Source organism: Canis lupus, chromosome 25 (genome assembly GCF_003254725.2).
Source record: "Canis lupus dingo isolate Sandy chromosome 25, ASM325472v2, whole genome shotgun sequence".
In the NCBI taxonomy this organism is placed as follows: domain Eukaryota; kingdom Metazoa; phylum Chordata; class Mammalia; order Carnivora; family Canidae; genus Canis; species Canis lupus.
Window position 1 is genome coordinate 34,938,146 of NC_064267.1, and position 20,662 is coordinate 34,958,807.

Genomic DNA, 20,662 nt, shown 5'->3' on the forward strand with positions numbered 1-20,662 from the left:
TGAAGAAACATACAGCACACTGTAGACTGAGGAGGGCTCCCCAGATCACAGGGTAGAGATGGATCACCAAGGAGCAGCTGCCTCTCCTGCCATCAGGTGGTATGGTATCAAGAAGCTGCCTGCTTCAGAACGATGTCGCCCCTGCCATGATCTATACCAGCAAAATGGATGTCCTGGGTTGCATCCTGAGGAAGAGGATATTCACACATTTAAGACTGGATCAAGGGGCACCTGGGTGGCTCAGTGGTTAAGCGTCTGCCTTTGGGTCATAATCCTGGGATCGAGTCCCGAATTGGGCTCCCCACAGAGAGCCTGCTTTTCCCTCTGCCTCTCTCTGTGTCTATGACTAAATAAATAAAATCTTAAAAAAAAAAAAAAAAAAAAAAAAAGCCTGGATTGAGGGCAGCTAATCAGTGAATCCAAGTCACAGTGGAATTTTAGTGCAAGTGAGTTTCTGACTCTACTTTTAGTAGGTTCAGAACATAATTATCCAAAGTAGTGTGCTTGAGATAGTGAAAGGAGGCACTGTGAATAAACACATGGCGAGAACAGGAGTAAACCACAGAGTGGCCTGGGCACGGAGGCCTGGTTGAGTAGGCGGGGTACAGGATGCTACGGGGAACACGGTGGGGCGATCAAATCTAGCATCAGAAAAGGCCTCCAAAAAGAAACATTATTTTAGCAGAGACATGAGGGCATGTAAAAGTGGGCCAGGAAAGGTCATGGCGGTGGGGGTGAAGTAGAATGTTCTGGAATGTAGCTGCGAAGATGGCACACAGAAGAACTTACAAGTTCAGTAAAACATGTTAAGGTGGCTGGACTTCATTTCCAGTAAAGAGGTGATCAGATTTGTGATTTTAGTGTACTAGTCTGGTTATGGTCTGGAGAACGGACTTGAGGTGGTCAAGCACTAAAGCTGGGAGACCAAGAGGCGCTCTTGAATATGGGTGGAAGAAAGAACACAGCACTCAGTTTGTTCTCAAGAGCAAAGCGTCTTTCTCCTTACTTCAACCCAGCCTGGTGTGCTTCCCCTGCCCCTGCCGGCCTCCTAGTTTTCCATTAAAAAAACCAAATGGGCTCCTCTCTAGCAGCTATTAGGAAGGAAGAAGCCACATCATTGTCTTCATAACCAAAAGTATCAGAGTGAGTTAAAAAAGACCAACCTACCTCCTGCCATCATTTCCTAAATCAGGGTCAAACAGGTCTGCACAACTGTCCTGCTGTCACAAGAGTGCCATTTATAAATGCTAACTCCCAACTCCCTGCAGCAACACTGCGGGCAAAATTTGCCACCAAGAGCCTCTGCCTACAAGTCTCTTATGCTGTCTTCTTCCCCAAATGGGTAAGAATGATCCTCTGAGCCTCAGGCTCCCTCTGGGAGGTGAGGTGGGCCCTTACCAGACAGTGAGCCTTTATAAGACCCTGAGCTACACCCAGCAGAGGCACGCTTGGTTTTCCTGATGCAGTGAACCTCTCTCTACCAGGAGCCAGGACCTGGGCAGCTCCACTGCTCTGTAGCAAAGACTATCTCTGGGCAGCCCTGGTGGCACAGAGGTTTAGTGCCGCCTGCAGCCCAGGGCGTGATCCTGGGATCCCGGGATCGAGTCCCACGTCAGGCTCCCTGCATGGAGCCTGCTTCTCCCTCTGCCTGTGTCTCTGCCTCTCTCTCTGTGTCTCTATGGATAAATAAAATTAAAAATCTTAAAAAAAAAAAAGACTATCTCTGCCTTGGGGCCAGCTGCTCCACCTGCCCCTCCTCTTCAATGCCCTTCTGCACACTACCTCCCCCTATAACAGCCCTTCCATCCTTAAGCTGGCTCAAGCCCCTGACTCCTCGTCAAAGACTCTGACCATGCCAATCTCCACAGTGAGATGCTGAACTGTGTGATAATTTTTTCTAGAAAACTGGTTCTCAAAGCGTGGCCCCTGGACCAGCATCATCATCATCACCTGGGAACTTGCTGCAAGTGCAAATTCTCGGCTGCACCAAAGCAGATGAGTCAGCAACTCTGGGGTGGGGCCCAGCACTCGATTTCTTCAAAGAGGACAACCCCTTCTTGCCTAGCTCCTGCTCCTGCATGTGACCAGAGGCCCCAGTAGAGAGGCACAGATTTCTCAGCAGAGTCATAAATGAGCCCTATTTTTATGAAAAAGAGGATTATTGGGGAAAAGAAAGAAAAAACCCCTTATTTCCAAATTGGGGAAAGTGACAGGAAAGGGAGGGACACTGAGTAATTACATCCCTGAATCATATTCCTCCACTTTCCCTCCCACTGTCCCAACTGCCCACATGGCTCATCACTGACCCAAGGTTACTGGCAGTTACCATCTAATTATTGAGGCAAAGGCTTTCCCACATCCTGCTTCCTCACTGCAGGCCTTGCCACGTGACCAGAGAAGCCCTCTTCCTATGATTCCTAAAGAGAAACCAGAGTTGCCCACAGCTTCATGCTATATCTGCTTATAGACTCCATCTCATTCCCTCCACTCCCCTGCACCATGCCATCCTACCTCTCATGCTAAAATAATGCTACCTTCCCAGCACTTTCTTCCACCCCACAGCAAGCTCAATCCCTCTGCCTATAGTTAGGACTAAGAGTCCCTGCAACTAGACCCTAACGCTTGCACCATCGCCTGTGTTTATTCTCTGGCCTGGACCCTGGGTTCATATCGGGAATGCCCTACCCACACCCCTCTTCACCCCTGTACCTCCTGTCTTTGCAACCCACAGGCTAGAAGTCTGATTAACACCTGCTAGAAACACCTGTCAGAAAGTCTGCATGTGTTTCAAGCATTCTCTTCATAAGGTATGAAGGGCCTGGATGTGGAGGAGGAAAAAAAAAAAAAAAAGGATGACATGCAGGCAACAAAGCTCCCCCTCTGACCCACCCTAAATCCTCCTAGCACAGGTCCCACCATTCGGGGAAGCACCCTTACCTTCCTCTGGTTCCTACCATTCCTGTCTCAACTGTGTTCTGTCCTTGAAGGCCAACTGGTTCTAATACTTTCGACTACCTTCCCAGGTTGCTTCATAACAGTCCTAGGTTGGTAGAACCTACATAAGCACCTGCTGCATGAATATGTAAATACAAATGCATATATATGCAAATGTACCATCTTGTCTGGAGATTACAGAGATAGGCTTCACTGAAGATGCCCCACTTACAGCCGTGGGGTCAAGGGCAGGACCAAGTGAGAGTGTCTTCCCAAAGCCCACTCCAAAGGGGCAAAGGAAAGCATGAGGATCTGACCCTTTGCCCTCCGGATTGTCCCTTCTCTGCCAGAGCTCTACAGAGGCTGTCAAGAGCACACAGATGGATTCCAGAGCAAAGGCAACCAGGTTTCTGCCTCTTATCACAAGATACAGAACAGCGCCAACAAAAGACCCACATGGGCAAAGTTCCCCTTCTGCAGGTTAAAACATCCCAAAGGCTGTGGGTACAGCAGCAGTCTGGACAATCCATTGCAGAAGTGACTTCCCTAAAAACACTACTATTTATGCATGTATTTCCACTTTCCCTTCCACTTCCCCACTTCCTATAAACTGCTTGCCTATTAAAAAGGGATCAACATTCTGACCAGACTTAGAGGCTTAACCCCTCTCCAACCAACCCCAACCCCAACCCCAACCTTGAGGGGCAACTGGATTACTCCCTGGAAAGTGTTTCTGATTTTGGCTTGCAACTCAGACGAGCTGTAGTTTGGGTGACTTTCCACCCAAAACAGAGAGGGGGTTAGAAAAGAATGATTCGAGGGCAGCACTACTCACAATAACAAAAACCTTGGAGGCAACCCCCAAAACCCATCAGCAAGAGTAGATGAATAAATGAACCAATTCTCACAACAGAATAGTATACAACAAAAGTGAAATCACCCACAGTGACATTAACATCGAGTGTATATTACAAGACGTTAATAACAACTGCCTTGTGAATGCCACTCACTGTTTCAGGCTTCTTCTCCAGGAAGGTTGGGAAGGACTGTCTGAATCAAAAGATACTACAAATGAGGCACCTCGGTGGCTCAGGGGTAGAGCACCTGCTCAGGGTGTGATCCTGGGGTCCTGGGATCAAGTTCCGCATCAGGTTCCCCGGAGGGAGCCTGCTTCTCCCTCCGCCTGTGTCTCTGCCTCCCTCTCTGTGTTTCTCATGAGTAAATAAATAAAATCTTAAAGGAAAAAAAAAAGAAAACACTACACTATAAACTCCCCAAGAACAAGAGCCCATTCTGGTTCCTTGTAAAGCTGATGGAGCATGGGGAATGCGAGTGGAGGGGATATTGAAATGAAATGAAACCTCTTAACCAGCCTTCCAGATTCCACTGGGCACCTACCTACCCCCATACTGTCAGTCCTTTCTCTCCCTTTTTAAACTATGACACACATATAAAGTGCCCAAATCTTAAGTGTACAGCTCAATGAAAGAAGTCATCCTTTTAAGCATAATTCTGATCACAGCACGTTCTTTACTCTAAACCCTCTGATGGCTTTCCAGTACAAGTGGAATAAAACCTAGACTCCTTTCCCTGGTCTAAAAGTCACTGTGTCATCTGGTCCTTGCCAACCCCACTTACATTTTTGAGCCCTCTCACTCACTAGGATTTAGCCACTCTGGCCTTCTTTCTATCCTTTTAATGTGTTATATGCATTCTGATCTCAGGGCCTTTGCATTTGTTGTTCCCTCTGCTTAGAGTGCTTTTTCAAATGTCACCTCTACAAAGGTGGAGAGTCACATGGTTCATTAAAAAAAAAAAGAGCCAGGGATCCCTGGATGGTGCAGCGGTTTGGCGCCTGCCTTTGGCCCAGGGCGCGATCCTGGAGACCCGGGATCGAATCCCACGTCGGGCTCCCAGTGCATGGAGCCTGCTTCTCCCTCTGCCTGTGTCTCTGCCTCTCTCTCTCTCTCTGTGACTATCACAAATAAATAAAAATGTAAAAAAAAAAAAAAAATTTATTAAAAAAAAAAAAAAAGAGCCCACTTCCAGTCATTCAGAATTTCAACACACTGTTTTATTTTTTTTTAAGATTTTATTTATTTATTCATGAGAGACCGAGAAAGAGGCAGAGACAGAGGGAGAAGCCGACTCCCTGCAGGGAACCTGATGCAGGACTTGATCACAGGACCCCAGGACCAATGACCTGAACCAAAGGCAGATGCTCAACCACTGCACCACCCAGGTGCCCCCCAACACACTGTTTTATTTTCTTCTTGGCCTAAGTCACTATCATCTTCTTGGGATAGCCTGGGTGGCTTGGTTGGTCAAGCGTCTGTCTTCGGCTCAGGTCATGATCTTGGGGTACTGGGATTGAGCCCCAAGTCAGGCTCCCTGCTCAGTGGGGAGCCTGCTTCTCCCTCTCCCTCTGCCCCTCCCCTCTCCTCCACTTGTACTCTGTCTCAAATAAAATCTTAATAAAATAGTCTTTTTCTTTTTTCGATTATATTTTTATTTTCTGTCTCTTAGTACTATGCTGTAAACTGCACAGTAGTGGAGACTCCAGATCTCTGACCCTCCCAGAGCCTGAGAAATGCGTGGCTGGCACCAAGTCAGCACCCAAAGAATACCTGCTGAGTGAAATGGTTAATTTCCCACTGCTTGTTTTCACAGTGCCAGGCAGTTTAGAATCGTGTTGTTCTTTGGTCTCTATCTACAGTTGAACTAACAGCAACCTTAGGGACTGGACCCCTTCTCCTATAGCTTAAATAGAGCTGAAGATCCCCCCCAGAAGTTTATCTGGAGCTGAAATATAAAATGTAAGACAGAGTTATCTAAGCTGTAGCAGGGGATCTAAGAGCAAGATGGTGGGAGAGAAGCAGGCACAGGCAGGCAGTCTCCCTGCCCTGCAACCCCGAAGACAGTGTAGAGGATGGGCAGCCATCTGATGATCCCGCCAAAAATAACGTGAACTTTTCCCCATGGCAGGGAAGAAAAGGAAAGCAAACCCCACAAGTACAGGCTGTTTCTAGAATTTCTCAGCTGCTCATGGAAACTCCGAGTCCCGGCCTAGTTGCATATAACCTCTCAATGTGCCAACTGCACACATCCTGAAATGCGGGGGGAGGGGCTTGTGAATGGCTGCCAAGAGGGAGTGGTGTGAGAACAGTCAAGGTCACAGGCATAAGCTGGGCAGCAGGGCTGTGCACACACCTCGGTTTGCCCATGGTCAAGGCCTCTGCCGTGGGAGGCATCCCCACACAGTGTCTGCTGGACGTGGGGGGTGGCTGAGGAGGGACGAGGAGGGACGAGCAGGAACAATCTCTGAGGGTCACAATCTCTGTTCCTAGGGCTGCTCAGATTGCTCCACAGGCCTCTGTGGCTAGAGCCTGGTGGGGTGGTTGTCTTTGTACTTTTTGCACCTTTCTGGGAAAGGTGAGGAGATGGGTCGTGGCTTGCTGCTCCTGGAAATTAACCAGGGACCTGGAATCCTGAGAACTTGCCTGGCCTCTCAGATGGAACGTCTCCAACATCGGAGAAAACTGTTCAGCGCTGAAATACACACATGCCAGTCAGTGTCACCTGGGCCTAGGATGGCAGAGCCGGGCCATGCCATCCATGAGCAGGGGGAGAGAAAGAAAGAGGCGGGAAGGGATTTATTTCAGGGCCTTAGGCCACTGGCTCATCTCCTGGAGGGAAACAGGGCCAGCTTTCCCCAGGCCAACATGGCTCCACCTCGCCCCAAGCCTCACGTACTCTGTGCTCTAAGAAAACAAGAGTCCCTGGGGCTGGCTGGGAGCCCTCCGGTTTCCAGGAAAGGATGAGAGTGCCCAACAGTTCAGCCTGCGCCCCATGATTTTACAGGACTTTCTGGACTAGCAGGACACACACACATTCCACCCCCTCCCCCCACAATCCAATTTTTTAGGCTTCCAGTAAAAAAGTGAGAAAACAAATAGCTGTTGAGTCTGCCCTGCTAACCTCCCTTTGGGAGGACGGCTCAGCAATCCTGGGGTCCGAGTGGTGGGGAAAGGCCTTCAGAGGGATGAGCTGTCTCCTCTCTCAACCTCCACCTGGCAGCAGGGCATGCGGGGGAGGCCCTAAAGCATCAGGGGGTCTCTGCAGAAGGAATCAGTGAGATCCAGGAGCAAGTTATCCTGGGGGTCAGGCCTGTCCCAGAGCAGCAGTCAACAAATATTTACTAAGAACTTACTTTAGGGGTGCCTAGGTGGCTCAGTGGGTTAAAGGTCTGGACTCTTGGTCCAGGTTTAGGCTCAGGTCATGACCTCAAGGTCTTGAGATCAAGCCCCATGTGGTCTGGCTCTGAGCTCAGCAGGGAGTCTGCTTGAGAGTCTCTCTCCCTCGCCCACCCCTTCTCTAAAAAACAAACACACACACACACCCCTTACTCCACAATTTACTCCATCCTTTTGAAAGTTTTTTTTTTAGTAAGATTTTATTTATTTATTAATGAGAGATGGGGGGAGGGGGGAAAGAGAGGCAGGCAGAGACATAGGCAGAGGGAGAAGCAGGCTCCATGCAGGGAGCCTGACATGGGACTCGATCCTGGGTCTCCAGGATCAGGCCCTGGGCTGAAGGCGGCGCTAAACCGCTGAGCCACCTGGGCTGCCCCTTTTGAAAGTTTAACTAATTTAATACTCCTAGTATCCGTGCATAAGAATGCCTGTGTCAGGGACCCTAGGTGGCTCAGTATGTTGGGTATCTGACTCTTGATTTCAGCTCAGATCAAGATCTTAGGGTTGTGAGATCCAGCCTGGTGACTGGTTCCATGCTGGGCAAGAAGCCTGCTTGAAGCCTACATGAGATTCTCTCTCTCTCCCTTTCTGCCCCTCCCCTGCTCACAGTGCATTCCCTTAAAAAAAAAAAAAAATGCCTGTTTTGTAAGATTCTCACCAATGTTTACTATTAAAATAACATTCCACCTTTGCCAAATAGGTTAAAAATCATTCTTTCAATTCTTTTAATTTGCATTTCTTGCATTAGCAGTGTGGCTAAACGTGTTTTCTCATTTACTAACATTTCTATATCTTCTTTCACCAATTACTCTCCTTTGCCCATTTTTGCTGAGATTCATTCATCTTTGTTCTTACTGGTGTTAGCAGGAGTTCACTGTATGGTAAAAATATTAATCTCCTGCCACATAGTTACAAATACCTACCTGATTAATTACTTGCCTCTTAATTTTGTCAATTGGTTTACTGACAAATTTTTAAAATAGAGGCAAAGTAAATATGCTTCTGCTTTAAGTAGTGTGCTTAGAAAATCCTTCCCCAACCTGAAATTATAGAAATATACATCTGTATTTTCTTGCATTTAAAAAATTTAAATCGGGATCCCTGGGTGGCGCAGCGGTTTGGCGCCTGCCTTTGGCCCAGGGTGCGATCGTGGAGACCCGGGATCGAATCCCACGTCGGGCTCCCGGTGCATGGAGCCTCCTTCTCCCTCTGCCTATGTCTCTGCCTCTCTCCCTGTATGACTATCATAAATAAATTTTTAAAAAAATTTAAATCTCATTTAGAATTTGATTTGGCACAGTGTAAGAAAGGGAATCTAACTTTTTTTTTTTTTTTTTTTTATTCACCTGACAGAGCACAAGCAGGGGGAGCAGCAGGCAGAGGGAGAAGCTGACTCCCCACTGAGCAGGACCCAGGATCATGACCTAAGCCTAAGACAGATGCTTAATCACCTGAGCCACTCAGGTGCCTGGAAAATCTAACTTTTAAAAAATACTCAATTAACCCAGTATTGTTTAATAAAGTCCATTTTCTTTATAAACTTTAAGTGTACAGTCTATGAAAGATAAGAAACAGAGATAAAAGTCAGATATATCCTTTGCATAGGTGGCTGCTCTAGCTAATAAAATGTGGGTGTCCTCTCTTTTCTTTCCTCATTCCTGCTCAGAGGTATAGGCTGGCAAGCAACTATTACAAGAACAAAGTCCTCTGCAAAGGATGACAGAGCAGAGAGGCACTAAGGAGAGCCTGGGACCCTACAGGCATCACCTTATACGACCTTACAAGTTATTTACCAAACCAGCATTGGTTGGCCTCTGTCATTTGTACTCAACACCCCTGTAACTTATCCATAATCCTTTTTTTTCTTTATTTTACAGTAAGAACTGCCTGGATTTATTGTTGTCTGCTAGGTACCATGGCTAAGCAATTCATTTTCATCCTCACTTAATCTTCATTAACAACCTTTGTTACGATAGAGTCTACAGGACTTCCCTAATTGTAAAAGTATTAACAACATCTTTTCAGAGTAGAAGACACTGCATGAAATGCCCACATAAATGAGATAACTCTATTTTGGAAACATTAAAATAAAACCAAAGCACCGTAAGATAGCATCATCTTCATTTTACAGGTGAGGATACTGAAGCTAAGAATACGTGTTCAAAATCAGATCAAAACTAGTCAGAAATAGTATCATTTGCTAAATTCCTACACACATTGCAGTCTGGTTTTGGAGGTTTCTATTTAGTTTTAATTACCTCTCCTGTGCCAATGTCACCATGTTTTTCCCTGGTAAAGCAAGTCTAACTTCACTACTTCCTTCTTTATTTTTTTTTTAATTTTATTTATTTATTTGGCACAGACACAGAGAGAGAGCCTACAAGCAGACTCCCCTATCCTGAGCAGGGAGCCTGATCCAGGGCTTGATCCCAAGACCTTGGGATCATGAGATGAGCCAAAGGCAGATGCTTAACCGACTGAGCCACCCAGCCGCCCCACTTTCTTTAAATTGTTTGGCTATTTTTACACATTTATTCTTTCAGAAAAAAACTTTTTAAGTTCTCTTGTCAAGTCCCAATACTTCCCCGTTGGGAATTCATCCTATGGAAATCATGTTGCAAGAGGGTATTCAGCTTTAAGGACTTTACAGAAGTGTACATACATTCGACATCTAACTATTGAGTGCCAACTGTTCTGGGCATAGGGAATACAGCAATAAACAAAACAAAAATGTTACCCTCACAGAGCATGCATTCTTGCAGTACTTGTAATGGTATAAAGTTGCCAGTCATCTAAATGCACAATAGGGGTGCCTGATGGGCTCAGTCAGAAGAGCATGCAACTTTGATCTCAAGGTTTTAAGTCTGAGCTCCACAGTGGGCGTAAAGATTGCATAAAAATAAAATCTTAGGGGCACCTGGGTGGCTCAGTCAGTTGAGCACCTGACTCTTGGTTTCAGTTCAGGTCATAATTTCAGGGTCATGGGATTGACTCCCATGTCAGGCTCTGTGTTTGGCGCAGAGTCTGCTCAAGATTCTTTTGGTCCCTTTCCTGTCCCTCCCCCAACTCATGCTCGCATGTGCATATGCTCTCTCTAACACCTACAAAAATCTTAAAAAAAAAAAAAAAAAAAACCACCTTAAAATAGGGTACCTGGGTGGCTCAGTCAATTAAACATCTGCCTTCAGCTCAGGTCATGGTCCCAGGGTCCTGGGTTTGAGCCCTGAGTCAGGCTTCCTGCTCAGCAGGGAGCCTGCTTCTCTTTCTCTCCTTCTCCCTGTCAAATAAATAAAAATCTTAAAAATAAATGGATGCACAAGAGAAGGGGACTGCTAGAACAAGGAAATCCATATAACAAAATTTGTATAGTTTGAGCACAGAGATTAGAAGCTTCGGCTTTAGGTGAGACAGACTTCAGTGTGAATTCTAAATCTGCTTTCACTAGCTTCAAGGCCTGAGTCAAAAAGACTTATTTTCCTTATATAGAAAAACAAAGCCTATTTACTAATGGTCCCTCCTGAAGAACAGGGAAGAAAAGTAAATGAGATACTGAATATAAATACAGTGCCCAACACACAGTAACTGTTTGATACATCTTAGTTATTTGGGGAAAGATTAACATGGAAAGATGTTCATGATAGGGTAAATGGAAACAAAGAACCTATCAAACTGTAGGCACAGCAGACCATCTTTCCTTAAGCTGTATACATTCACAGAAAATGACTATAAATGTCTAATTGTTATCTCTTGATGATGGGTTTAATGGTTGTTATCTTCTTATTCATCTGCATTTTCCGCAATGAACATGTATTACTTTTAAGAAGAAAGTTAATTTTAGATTCCAGTTAGGAAATGGGACAGGCTTAATGATGACCAAATGGGAAGGCTTTTCCCTCTCCTTTCTAAAGATCTTAAGAATTGGAGGTAGGCGGCAGTCCTCATCTGCCCTGGGATGGTTTACATTTGTGCTTGGTTGGTTTCTAACCTGGCCACCCCAGTGAGCAGGGCCTCACCTCAGTTCTCCTGGATCAGAGCATCTTGGGTGAGATCCAGGTATCTGTACATCAAGTTCTAAGAGATCAACCTGAAACTGGGCTGGAGCACTGGTCTGACATTTCAGAACCGCTGGACAGGACGTGACTAAATTATAACATTGTGATATATCTAAACTCTCTGAAGTCAGATCCTGCCTCCCCCTACCAAATGAGTCCCACCATCTCTGCCCTGCCTATCCTATATGGAAACTAGTGCTCAGTGAGAGCTCCATGCACAGGCAAGCTGTTGGTACTGCAAGATGTATGGATCCCAAGCATGAAGGACCTCAGAGGCCAGCTTTCTAGTTTATATTTGCTTCTCAGATCTGTGTCAACATGAGGGGAGCAGGCAAGTTAAGGTTGGGCCCTTGCCTCAATAGCAAGGCCTGCTTTCTGACTTAGGTCTAAAAAGAAGCCTCTTTTTTCTTTTGCAGCCCTCTTTTTTCTTTTGAATGACAGTCCACAAAAGACATTCCCTCCTCCATCCTAAGTGTAGTGGTTTGAAAAATACCACACCCCCAATCCATGTCTACCCAAAACTTCAGAATCTGACTTTATTTGGATAGGATCTTTGCAGATATAATTAGTTAAGGATCTTAGGATGAAACCATCCAGTATTTAGGGTGGGCCCCTAATCTAATGACTGGCATCTTTACGAGATAAAGTAGAAGTGAATTTGGACAGAGGCACACAGAGAAAGATATCTGATGATGGAGGAAGAGATTGGAGTGAGTGAGCCAAGAACAGAAGCTGGCCTCAAGGTCGAATTCTCCCCTAGAGCCTTGAGGGAGTGTGGTACTGCTGACACCTTGATTTCAAACTTCGGGCCTCCAAAACTGTGAGAGGATACATTTCTGTTGTTTCAAGCTACCCAGTTTGTGATCATTTGCTAGAGCAGAAATGGCAAACTCATGCTTTGGTGCTGGAATTAAGGTCTGATTATTTTGATCTGGGGTTCTCTTGCTATGGCTGGCGGGATCTTAAGATGACCCCAGTGACCCTCGCCCTTGTGTGGAGGCAGGACCTGTCAATATGAGACATCACGCCTGTCATAATGTTACAAACTCTGGCAAAAAGGGATTTTGCTGGTGTTAGCTGACCAAATTTGTTGACCTTAAGATAGAGAAATTACCTTATGTGACCACAACTAATCAGGTGAGCCCTTGAAAGAGACAGGATCCTCCTGGTAAAAGGGATTTGAGGCATAAAAGGATTCGCCATGGGAGAAAGAGTCTTTTTTTCAGTGTGGAATTCTAATAGACACCAATTTAACCAAGTGATCCAGGAAAACCTCACCAGTAATCAGACATCTTGGCGTCATGAATGCCTTGATAGGATGCTCTGAAAAGGATGCAGCATCATTTCTGTGATATTCTTACCCAAAATGTCTGACTCCATTCTAAGAAGGAAAGACAGGGGAACTCTTACAAACTAGAGGAGACCAAAGAGAAATAACTACTAAATGTAACGTGGGATAATAGGAATAGGAAAATGGCCGTAGCGAAAATACTGGTAAAATTTAAAGAAGGCCTATAGCTTAGTAAATAATATTTGCCAATGTTGACTTCCTGTTCTTGAGAATTGTACTACACAGTACAGGGTGAAGGATATGAAGGAACTCTGCTGTGCTATATTTTCTGCAGCTTTTCCTTAAGTCTAAAATTAGTTCAAAATTAAAAGTTTAAAAGGAAATAGTTGCCTAAGTTATTAGAGAGCCAGAAAGCAGACTAAATCCTTAAGGAGAAAATCTGATGCCAAGGTAAGGGGGCAGGGGATGGGTACCCAACTGTATCATGAAAAACAATGACAAAGAAATATGCAATTTGTGAACAGAGGTTGCCTCGGGGTCACAGGATTACAGTCTTTTTCTCCAATACTTCTTTACTTTCTTCTTTACAATAAGTATGCCTTACTTTTGATAATCAGAAAAAAAATAAAAATTTCAAACATACACAACCGCCGCTTGGAGATGCTGTGGAATATGATTAACCACAAAGTTTCTGGAAAAGGCTTTTTAGGGATCCCTGGGTGGTGCAGCGGTTTAGCGCCTGCCTTTGGCCCAGGGCGCGATCCTGGAGACCCGGGATCGAATCCCACATCAGGCTCCCGGTGCATGGAGCCTGCTTCTCCCTCTGCCTATGTCTCTGCCTCTCTCTCTCTGTCTCTCTGTGACTATCATAAATAAATAAAAATTAAAAAAAAAAAAAAAAAAGCTTTTTAAGGTAGACAGGGCAGTGTTGAGATGGGATAGAAAAGTGTTCCCTGCCTCTGAGGGCTAAGAGGAGGCAGGAGGTGGCAGTTTAAGTGGACTGGTGCAGAGGATCTAGATTTGGAGCCACAGAGTTGTTCTGGATAAGAGCAGGCTGGACCCCGAGACAGCTGCTGAAAGAGGGCAGTTAAGTGCTTGACATGGAAACAGCTAAGGGTTCTCAGAGTGAGTTTCAGTACCTTAGACTCCAGAGCCCTTCAAAACCCCTGGATCCAACCTAAATTTTCAGTGATGCCTGTCACCTGCTCTTTCTTCTCCAGCTATCAACCTCTGGTCTATGCTGAGCACCCCTACTCCAGGACAGTATGTTCTTTGTGCCATTATTCACACAACCCTCCTTGCCAGGACTCCTCAGTTTCCTTTCTTCATAGCTTTCAAAATTTGGTTTAATTCCACCTCCAGAAAGCCCTCCCAGCTTACTCCTACCCTAATCCCTTCACCTTCTTTCAGTGGAAGTATCTCACCTGCTTCATTCAACTGTAGCTTAACAACCCACAAGACAGCACATAACATTCCATGTGTACTCAGTGCATCTCTGCATGGACTCTGCAAGCATCTTTAGACCTGAGACAGAGTTTGCCTATCTTCACTGGGTGGAAGCTCTCAGCTGAGCTCCAGGGGCTTGCCCCACCCCCCACCTCTGCCCCAGTACGTCCTCCAGCAAATGGCCCCTCTGCTGTCACCAGCAGAGGTCACATTTACCAAGTCTGCTGAGCCTATGCCCAAACATCTTTATGCTAGTTTTGTTTTTGTGGTTATGATTTTATTAAGTAGTAACTGAAATGTCAGTGCAGAAAGAAAAAGTTTAGTTTCTATGAAAATTAAACGCTCTAGCACAGCAATTCTGCAATTCCGGTCTTAGAGGATAACTGGGGTCACTGAGACCCATTCAGGAGGTCTAGCAGATAAAAACTATCTTCATTATAATAACATTTTAAAAAGTCTCTTCACTGTCCTTTTTAGAGGCTACATGAAGTATGGTGAATACAGTAGCCTTAAGTTTTGTGAAGAATTCTAAGGTAGAAGTTTAGAGTATAAATATGTGTGTTTTCAGGGATTAACTTAGTTTGTTCTCATGACTTCAACTGAGTCTTTACCAGCAAACTTACACTATAGCTATTACAATTTCTGCTATCATCTAATAAATGACTATTTTGAAATCCTGTAGATCAGCAAAAATGTAAAAGCAAACGCCATTCTGTTCTCCGCTTTTTTTAATCTAGGAAAACAGGTATTTTAAAAAATTATTTGACATCACAAGCAGGGGGTATGGCAGAGGACAGGGAGAAGCAGGGAGCCTGACACAGGGATCGATCCCAGGACCCTGTGATCAATGACTTGAGCTGAAGGCAGGTGCTTAACCAACTGAGCCACCCAGGCGCCCCGGAAAAGATATTTTTATTAAAATACGTTTTTTATGTTTACTTATAATGTTTTTATTTATTATATTTAAATCTGCTTAAATTTTTTGGTGGGGGGAGAGGGAGAGAGAGAATCCCAAGCAGTCTCCACACCCAGCTCAGAACACAACATGGGGCTCAATCTCACAACCCTAACATCAGGACCAGACCTGAAATCAAGAGTTGGATGCTTAACTGACTGAGCCACCCAGGTGCCTCAAATCGATTTTAATTCTTAACACAGCGAATATCAAGAGATTTGGAACATAAAAGACATTATTAAAGAATCTTCGGATCAAAAAGTCTGAGAACTGCTCATCTAGAAAGGCATGTAACAAAGGAGGGGAAAAATGGGCACACTTACGTGGCTCAGTCGGTTAAGCACGTAACTTTGGCTCAGGTCATGATCTCAGGGTCCTGGGATGTAGGCCCTGGTCTCAGACTCTGCACTCAGCAGAGTCTGCTTGTCCCTCTGGCCCTCTCCTGACTCTTGTGTGCGTGTACTCTCATATAAATAAATAAAACCTTCAAAAAATAAATAAAATTTGGGGGGCACCTGAGTGGCTCAATGGTTGAGCGTATCTGCCTTTGGCTCACGTCATGATCCCAGAGTCCTGGGATTGAGTCCCACATCTCCCCACAGGGAGCCTGCTTCTTCCTCTGCCTATGTTCTCTGCCTCTTTATGTCTCTCATTAATAGGGATCCCTGGGTGGCGCAGCGGTTTGGCGCCTGCCTTTGGCCCAGGGCGCGATCCTGGAGACCCGGGATCGAATCCCACATCAGGCTCCCGGTGCATGGAGCCTGCTTCTCCCTCTGCCTATGTCTCTGCCTCTCTCTCTCTGTCTCTCTGTGACTATCATAAATAAATAAAAATTAAAAAAAAAATTATGTCTCTCATTAATAAATAAATATTAAAAAAAAAAAGAAAAAGAAAAACTAATGAACAGATGTCTGTGTCCATTTACCCAGCAATCCCACTTCTGAGAATTTCTTCTAGAGTCATAATTACACACGTAGGAAATACCATTTGTACAAAGTTATTCATTGCAGCATTGTATGTAATAACAAAACAGACAAAATAATGGAAATAACCCAAGTTCAGAGACAGGGAGAGATGACTTACGTACATTGGTTAAAATATCACTGTACTTCCATATCCTGAATATGTGACCACAATAAAAGAATGACCCAAGTGTTCTCTGTGCCCATATGGAAAGATCCAATACAGTTAGGAGGTAAAAACAGCAAAGGGTAAACAACATGTCATGTCTAAAGTGCTAACTTGAACCATCTGTAAAAAAAGGGGGCAAGGGTAAGATGTTTCACTGATGTTTCACCAGGTGTGAGTGTGTATATTGTTTTTTAACCTTTTGATTCTTGAACTATGTGAACAGAGCCTAGTGAAAAAAAAATTAATAAAAGAAAAGAAAATGTGGGGGCACTGGGTGGCTCAGTTGGTTAAGCCTCCACCTTCAGCTCAAGTCATGATCCCAGCGTCCTGGGATTGAGCCCTGTGTGTGGCTCCCTGCTCAGCAGGGAGCCCGCTTCTCCCTCTCCCTCTGCCTACTCCCACCCCCCACCCCCCAATCCTGCTTGTGCAGGCAGGTGTTCACTCTCTTTAAAATAAAATATTTAAAAATAAAATAAAAGGAAATGTGAAGGGGATCCCTGGGTGGCTCAGTGGTTTGGCGCCTGCCTTTGGCCCAGGGCATGATCCTGGAGTCCCAGGATCGAGTCCCATGTCAGGCTCCCTGCATGGAGCCTGCTTCTCTGCCTCTCTCTCTCTCTCTCTGTCTCTCATGAATAAATAAAATCTTAAAAAAAAAAAAAGGAAATGTGAAAATTGCAGGTGGTTATGTATAGGTATGATTTTTATAGACAATTTGCAAGTTTAATTAGGGTACCCAGAAACCCAAAGAAAAGGCCTCAGCCCTAAATCACTGTAGTGAATAAAAAAAATACATGCGTAGGTTTTTAAAATTAAACAAATTGCTTAAAATATGGATTGTTTAAAACTCCCTACTTTAAGCTGACTTTTTAATTTACTGAGTGCCTTGCCTATGAGCCCCTAGGCACAAATTTAGGACTGCCACCTTCTCATTCCACCAAACCCCAACACTCTCCAGGGCCAGATGCTGGTTAGGAGGCCTGAGAACACAGCCAGATCTTGAGTTCTCAAGGCAGGGAATATTTATTGTTTCCCACAACTGAGCATGCCAGGCTCTCTCCAGGCTGATTCTGTGGGCACTTTTCCTCTTGCTTTAGGGTGGTGGGTCTCAGAGGGCCCACAAGAGTTCTGCCTCGGGGAGGCTCAATGACCACAGTAAGGGTGGGGACAAGGCAGTTGGGTCTCAGAGACTTTGTGGTGAGGTTGTCCTACTGGTTCCCTGGGAGGGCATGAGGCCCCTGGCTGGCAGCAGACTCTGGACTGCTTTATCTGCTGGCATTTTGCCAACCCGCCAGTCTCGAGGTCAGAAAAGTCCCACTGTAGACATCTAGTGAGTCCTGGCTGGGGCCCCAGCAGCATGACCCTTCCGCATCCACTCCCTACCCTCACATGTCTCAAGGCATTCTGGAAAGAGAAGTAGAAGACTTCTCCAGAGGAAACTTCCACACAAGCAAAGCAACTTCCTTTCCCCTAAATAAATACAGGGGATAACTAGCTCCTTCCTCTTCACCTTTTCAAGGAAAAGACTAGAATTAGCAATTTTATCTTCACACTTAGGAATAAAAACAGAAGCTTTCTTCAGTCTTCTCCATTAAGTCCCTTGGTCACTAGCAAGCAATGTGACTTGGGAATACCAATTAACCTCTACAGATCTAGTTTCTTTAGTTGTAGTTCTGCAAAATGCCTAAGCATTATTTTCTTCATGCAAACAGGCTGAATTATTGTAGCATGGTGGGGAGAAGGAGTTTCCAATTCTCAGACATATACCATCTATTCACAGAACCACTCCTCAGATCCCAAGATCCTGTGATTATTGGACATGCATTCAGGTTCCTCCTGGAATAGAGTGGGGTAGGAGGAGGTAAGGAAAACTGTGGGAAGGGACTGAAAACAGAACCAGTCCAGTGACTGATCTATACCCACAGGCCTCCAACCCACAATGTTAGTCTTTCTGGCCTATTATCGGCTCAGAAAAGGAGTACACTTCGATTACCTGAAGAAAACAGAATAGCTCCCAAAACTAAAGGTTAGGGGAAAAAAACAACAACCCTCTTTTCCCTTTGCTCGGTGATTCTGTGGGACAATCCCTGGCAGGGCACAGAAATGCCACCTACCTAGAAAAGGCATGGAAATTGCAACCATGTTCCTAAGGAGGAGATGAATCAACCCCAAGTCTGCACTCATACCACTCCTACAACCCAACCTACCTATCAGCTTTAGACCCCTAAATAATACACTCCATCCCACAGAGATGATGATGAGACCTCTACGATGTTCCAAGAACAATCACAGCGTGCTTCACTGTAGGGAGAACAGGCCTACAGAGGTTAGAAAACCGCCCTGCTGTTGAGTAATGGGGTCAGGATTTGAACAGATTGATCTGGCTCAAAAGCCCAGACTCTCCCACCACCTTACACCACCGCTAATAGAGTGCTGTCTTCTCTGAACTTACTGAACACAACAGCATGGCCTCTCTTGTGTTGCTACCTTATTCTTCTTGTCTGGATGTTCTCTCTCCTCATCAAGAGTCTGCAGAAGCCAGGCCTCATCCATCCCCTCTTTGCACCCAGCAGTGGCCCTGCAGAGCTGAACACAAACCAGGCCCTCCGTACGGACTTACTGGAGAGTCACAGAGCCTACAGTTTTTATTTACTCTTCTTGCCTAAATGACAAGGCCAGTAATTCTGTTTGGTGCCCTTTAGTCATACCTGCAAACCAGAGGCAGAAAGAATAGCACTTATCTATCTCCTGGCTACCACACAATTTATGAAAAGCCCACCTCTGGACCACCAACAAGAAATGGGATATGTCGTTTTTATCACAGCTTTTAAGTCACAATTCTGGACATTCTTTCCCTCGCTTCACCACCAAGTTCCTCTCAGTTTCTGTGGCTCTTGTTTTAAGAGTTAAGGGTTAATCACAGATGCTGCAGATAGATCTATTCTGACCTTAGCACTAACCCCCTTCCCAAGGTCACAGGGCAGGTTAGGAGCAGAGCTGGGACAGAGACCAGGGTAACCAGGCGGGTCCCCAGCACACTGTACCACCACCACCTCCCAGCAGCCTATCCACGTGCCTGTGACTCCCAGGGAAGAGCGATTCTAAAGACAAAACCAAATCCAGGGTGCCTCCAGGAAGAAAAGTCAGGTTCAAAGCTGCTCCTACCCTCGCCGCTCCTATGGCCCCGGGGAGCCCTCTGCCCTCCTGCAGTCATGCCCACACGGTCCTACTGGACACCCAGGCGCTGGCAGACACGAGGTCTTCGCTACGGAAGCCGCAACCCCGAGCTGAGAAAATTTTGTTGGCTTTAACTGAATCTCAGAATCACATGGTGAAGCTGCTTGGATGGCTCTTTTGTCCCATTGCCCTAACCCACCAAGAGAGGGCAGCCTCAGCCACATCGCCCAACTCGGTCGGTAGGACCAAAAATAGCTAAAAAAGCCATGCCCACGGGGTAAGCCAGGTCAGGGTTTAGCACCATCCCTCCTCTGCCGCTCTCCAGCTCCAGTTACCAGGCAGCCGGAAGACAGGGGTCATCGGTCTTCGGCGGGCTGGTGGGCTGGCGGGTGCGGTGGGCTGGGGCGACGCGTTTCGCGGAAAGCCCAGTCCGGACACCAGGGTCCCATCGGAGCCGCCCACCAGATTGGCCCATCTACTCTCTGCCTTTCCTGAGCTGCTACCCACGGGCTCCAGGAAGCCTTTCGGCCTTTCGGGGCGGCTATAGACGTTGCGGACAACCCTCTCCGGCCCCCACATCCCTCGCTCTCCAGCCGAAGGGAAAGCAGCTGCGAGCCCCTTCCCCGCCACCAAGTAACCCCCGCCGCGGCAGCGCGGCCAGGTGTCCCCTCCATCCAGCGTCCGGCCCAGGCGCGGGTCCTCCGGGGCGCCTCCCCGCTCTAGCCCGAGGCTTCGGAATCCGGAGCGGGGCTCCCGGTCCGCGGCGCCGCCGGGCGCGCGCCTCCGCCCCCACCCGGTGACCCCGAGACCTGGAGGCGCGATGCCCCACTCCGGAGCCCTGCGCGGCCCCGCGCGCACGCGCGCACGCCCTCACCTGAAGCTCCGGCGGACGCCGCCTGGGCCCCGCCGACCTCACAAGCCAGGCCCTCGGGCGGCCCGCGGCGGCGGCAGCAACGGCGGCAGCTCAGTCGGTGCGTGAGCGGAGGGACCCCGCGCGCCGCTGCCCCCCTCCTGCCGCCGTCCCCGCCACGCCGCGCATGCCCCGCTATATAGCCTGCGCGTCAGCGGCAGGGCCCGCCCCCGCCCCGCCCCGGCCCCGCCCCCGCCCCGCCCCCGCCCCGCCGGCCCCGCCCCCCGCTCACCGCACCCTGCGCTCCCCGGGGCCTGCCACGTGGGGCCCCCGCCAGCTGGCCGCCCGCTGGAGCCCGGCTCCCTGGGATCCCGGCCGGACCTGCCTCGTCCTCCAGCCCGACATGATTCCATTCTTCATTCACTCGGGCCCCAGACTCCTCCTTCCTTTGGAAACTCCCATTAAGACCTTTCCCTCTCAGCGTGGGAAGCTCTTACAACCTGGCCTCCGTCGCTCAGCAGTTAAGACTGCTACTCACCCTATACGTGCGTATGTACTTTAACACTTTTGATTAAT

At 47.0% G+C, this 20,662-nt stretch overlaps 1 protein-coding gene across 6 annotated transcripts in view; it reads right to left on the bottom strand.

Moving 5' to 3' along the window:
* The window catches only part of SLC39A14 (solute carrier family 39 member 14), a 47,080-nt gene extending 26,811 nt beyond the window's left edge, over positions 1-20,269 (bottom strand). For 2 of the 6 annotated variants that reach the window (XM_035717163.2, XM_035717164.2), the window contains exon 1: positions 1,951-2,095. In XM_035717163.2, the coding sequence (XP_035573056.1) occupies positions 1,951-2,080 (130 nt within the window). In that variant the 5' untranslated portion in view covers positions 2,081-2,095. Of the gene's footprint in view, positions 1-13; positions 186-1,950; positions 2,096-10,340; positions 10,465-19,224; positions 19,339-20,110 lie in introns of those variants that run through there. The other 4 variants (XM_035717172.2, XM_035717174.2, XM_025463143.3 and 1 more) reach the window with 4 other exon arrangements.
* Between the last annotated feature and the right edge of the window lie 393 nt (positions 20,270-20,662).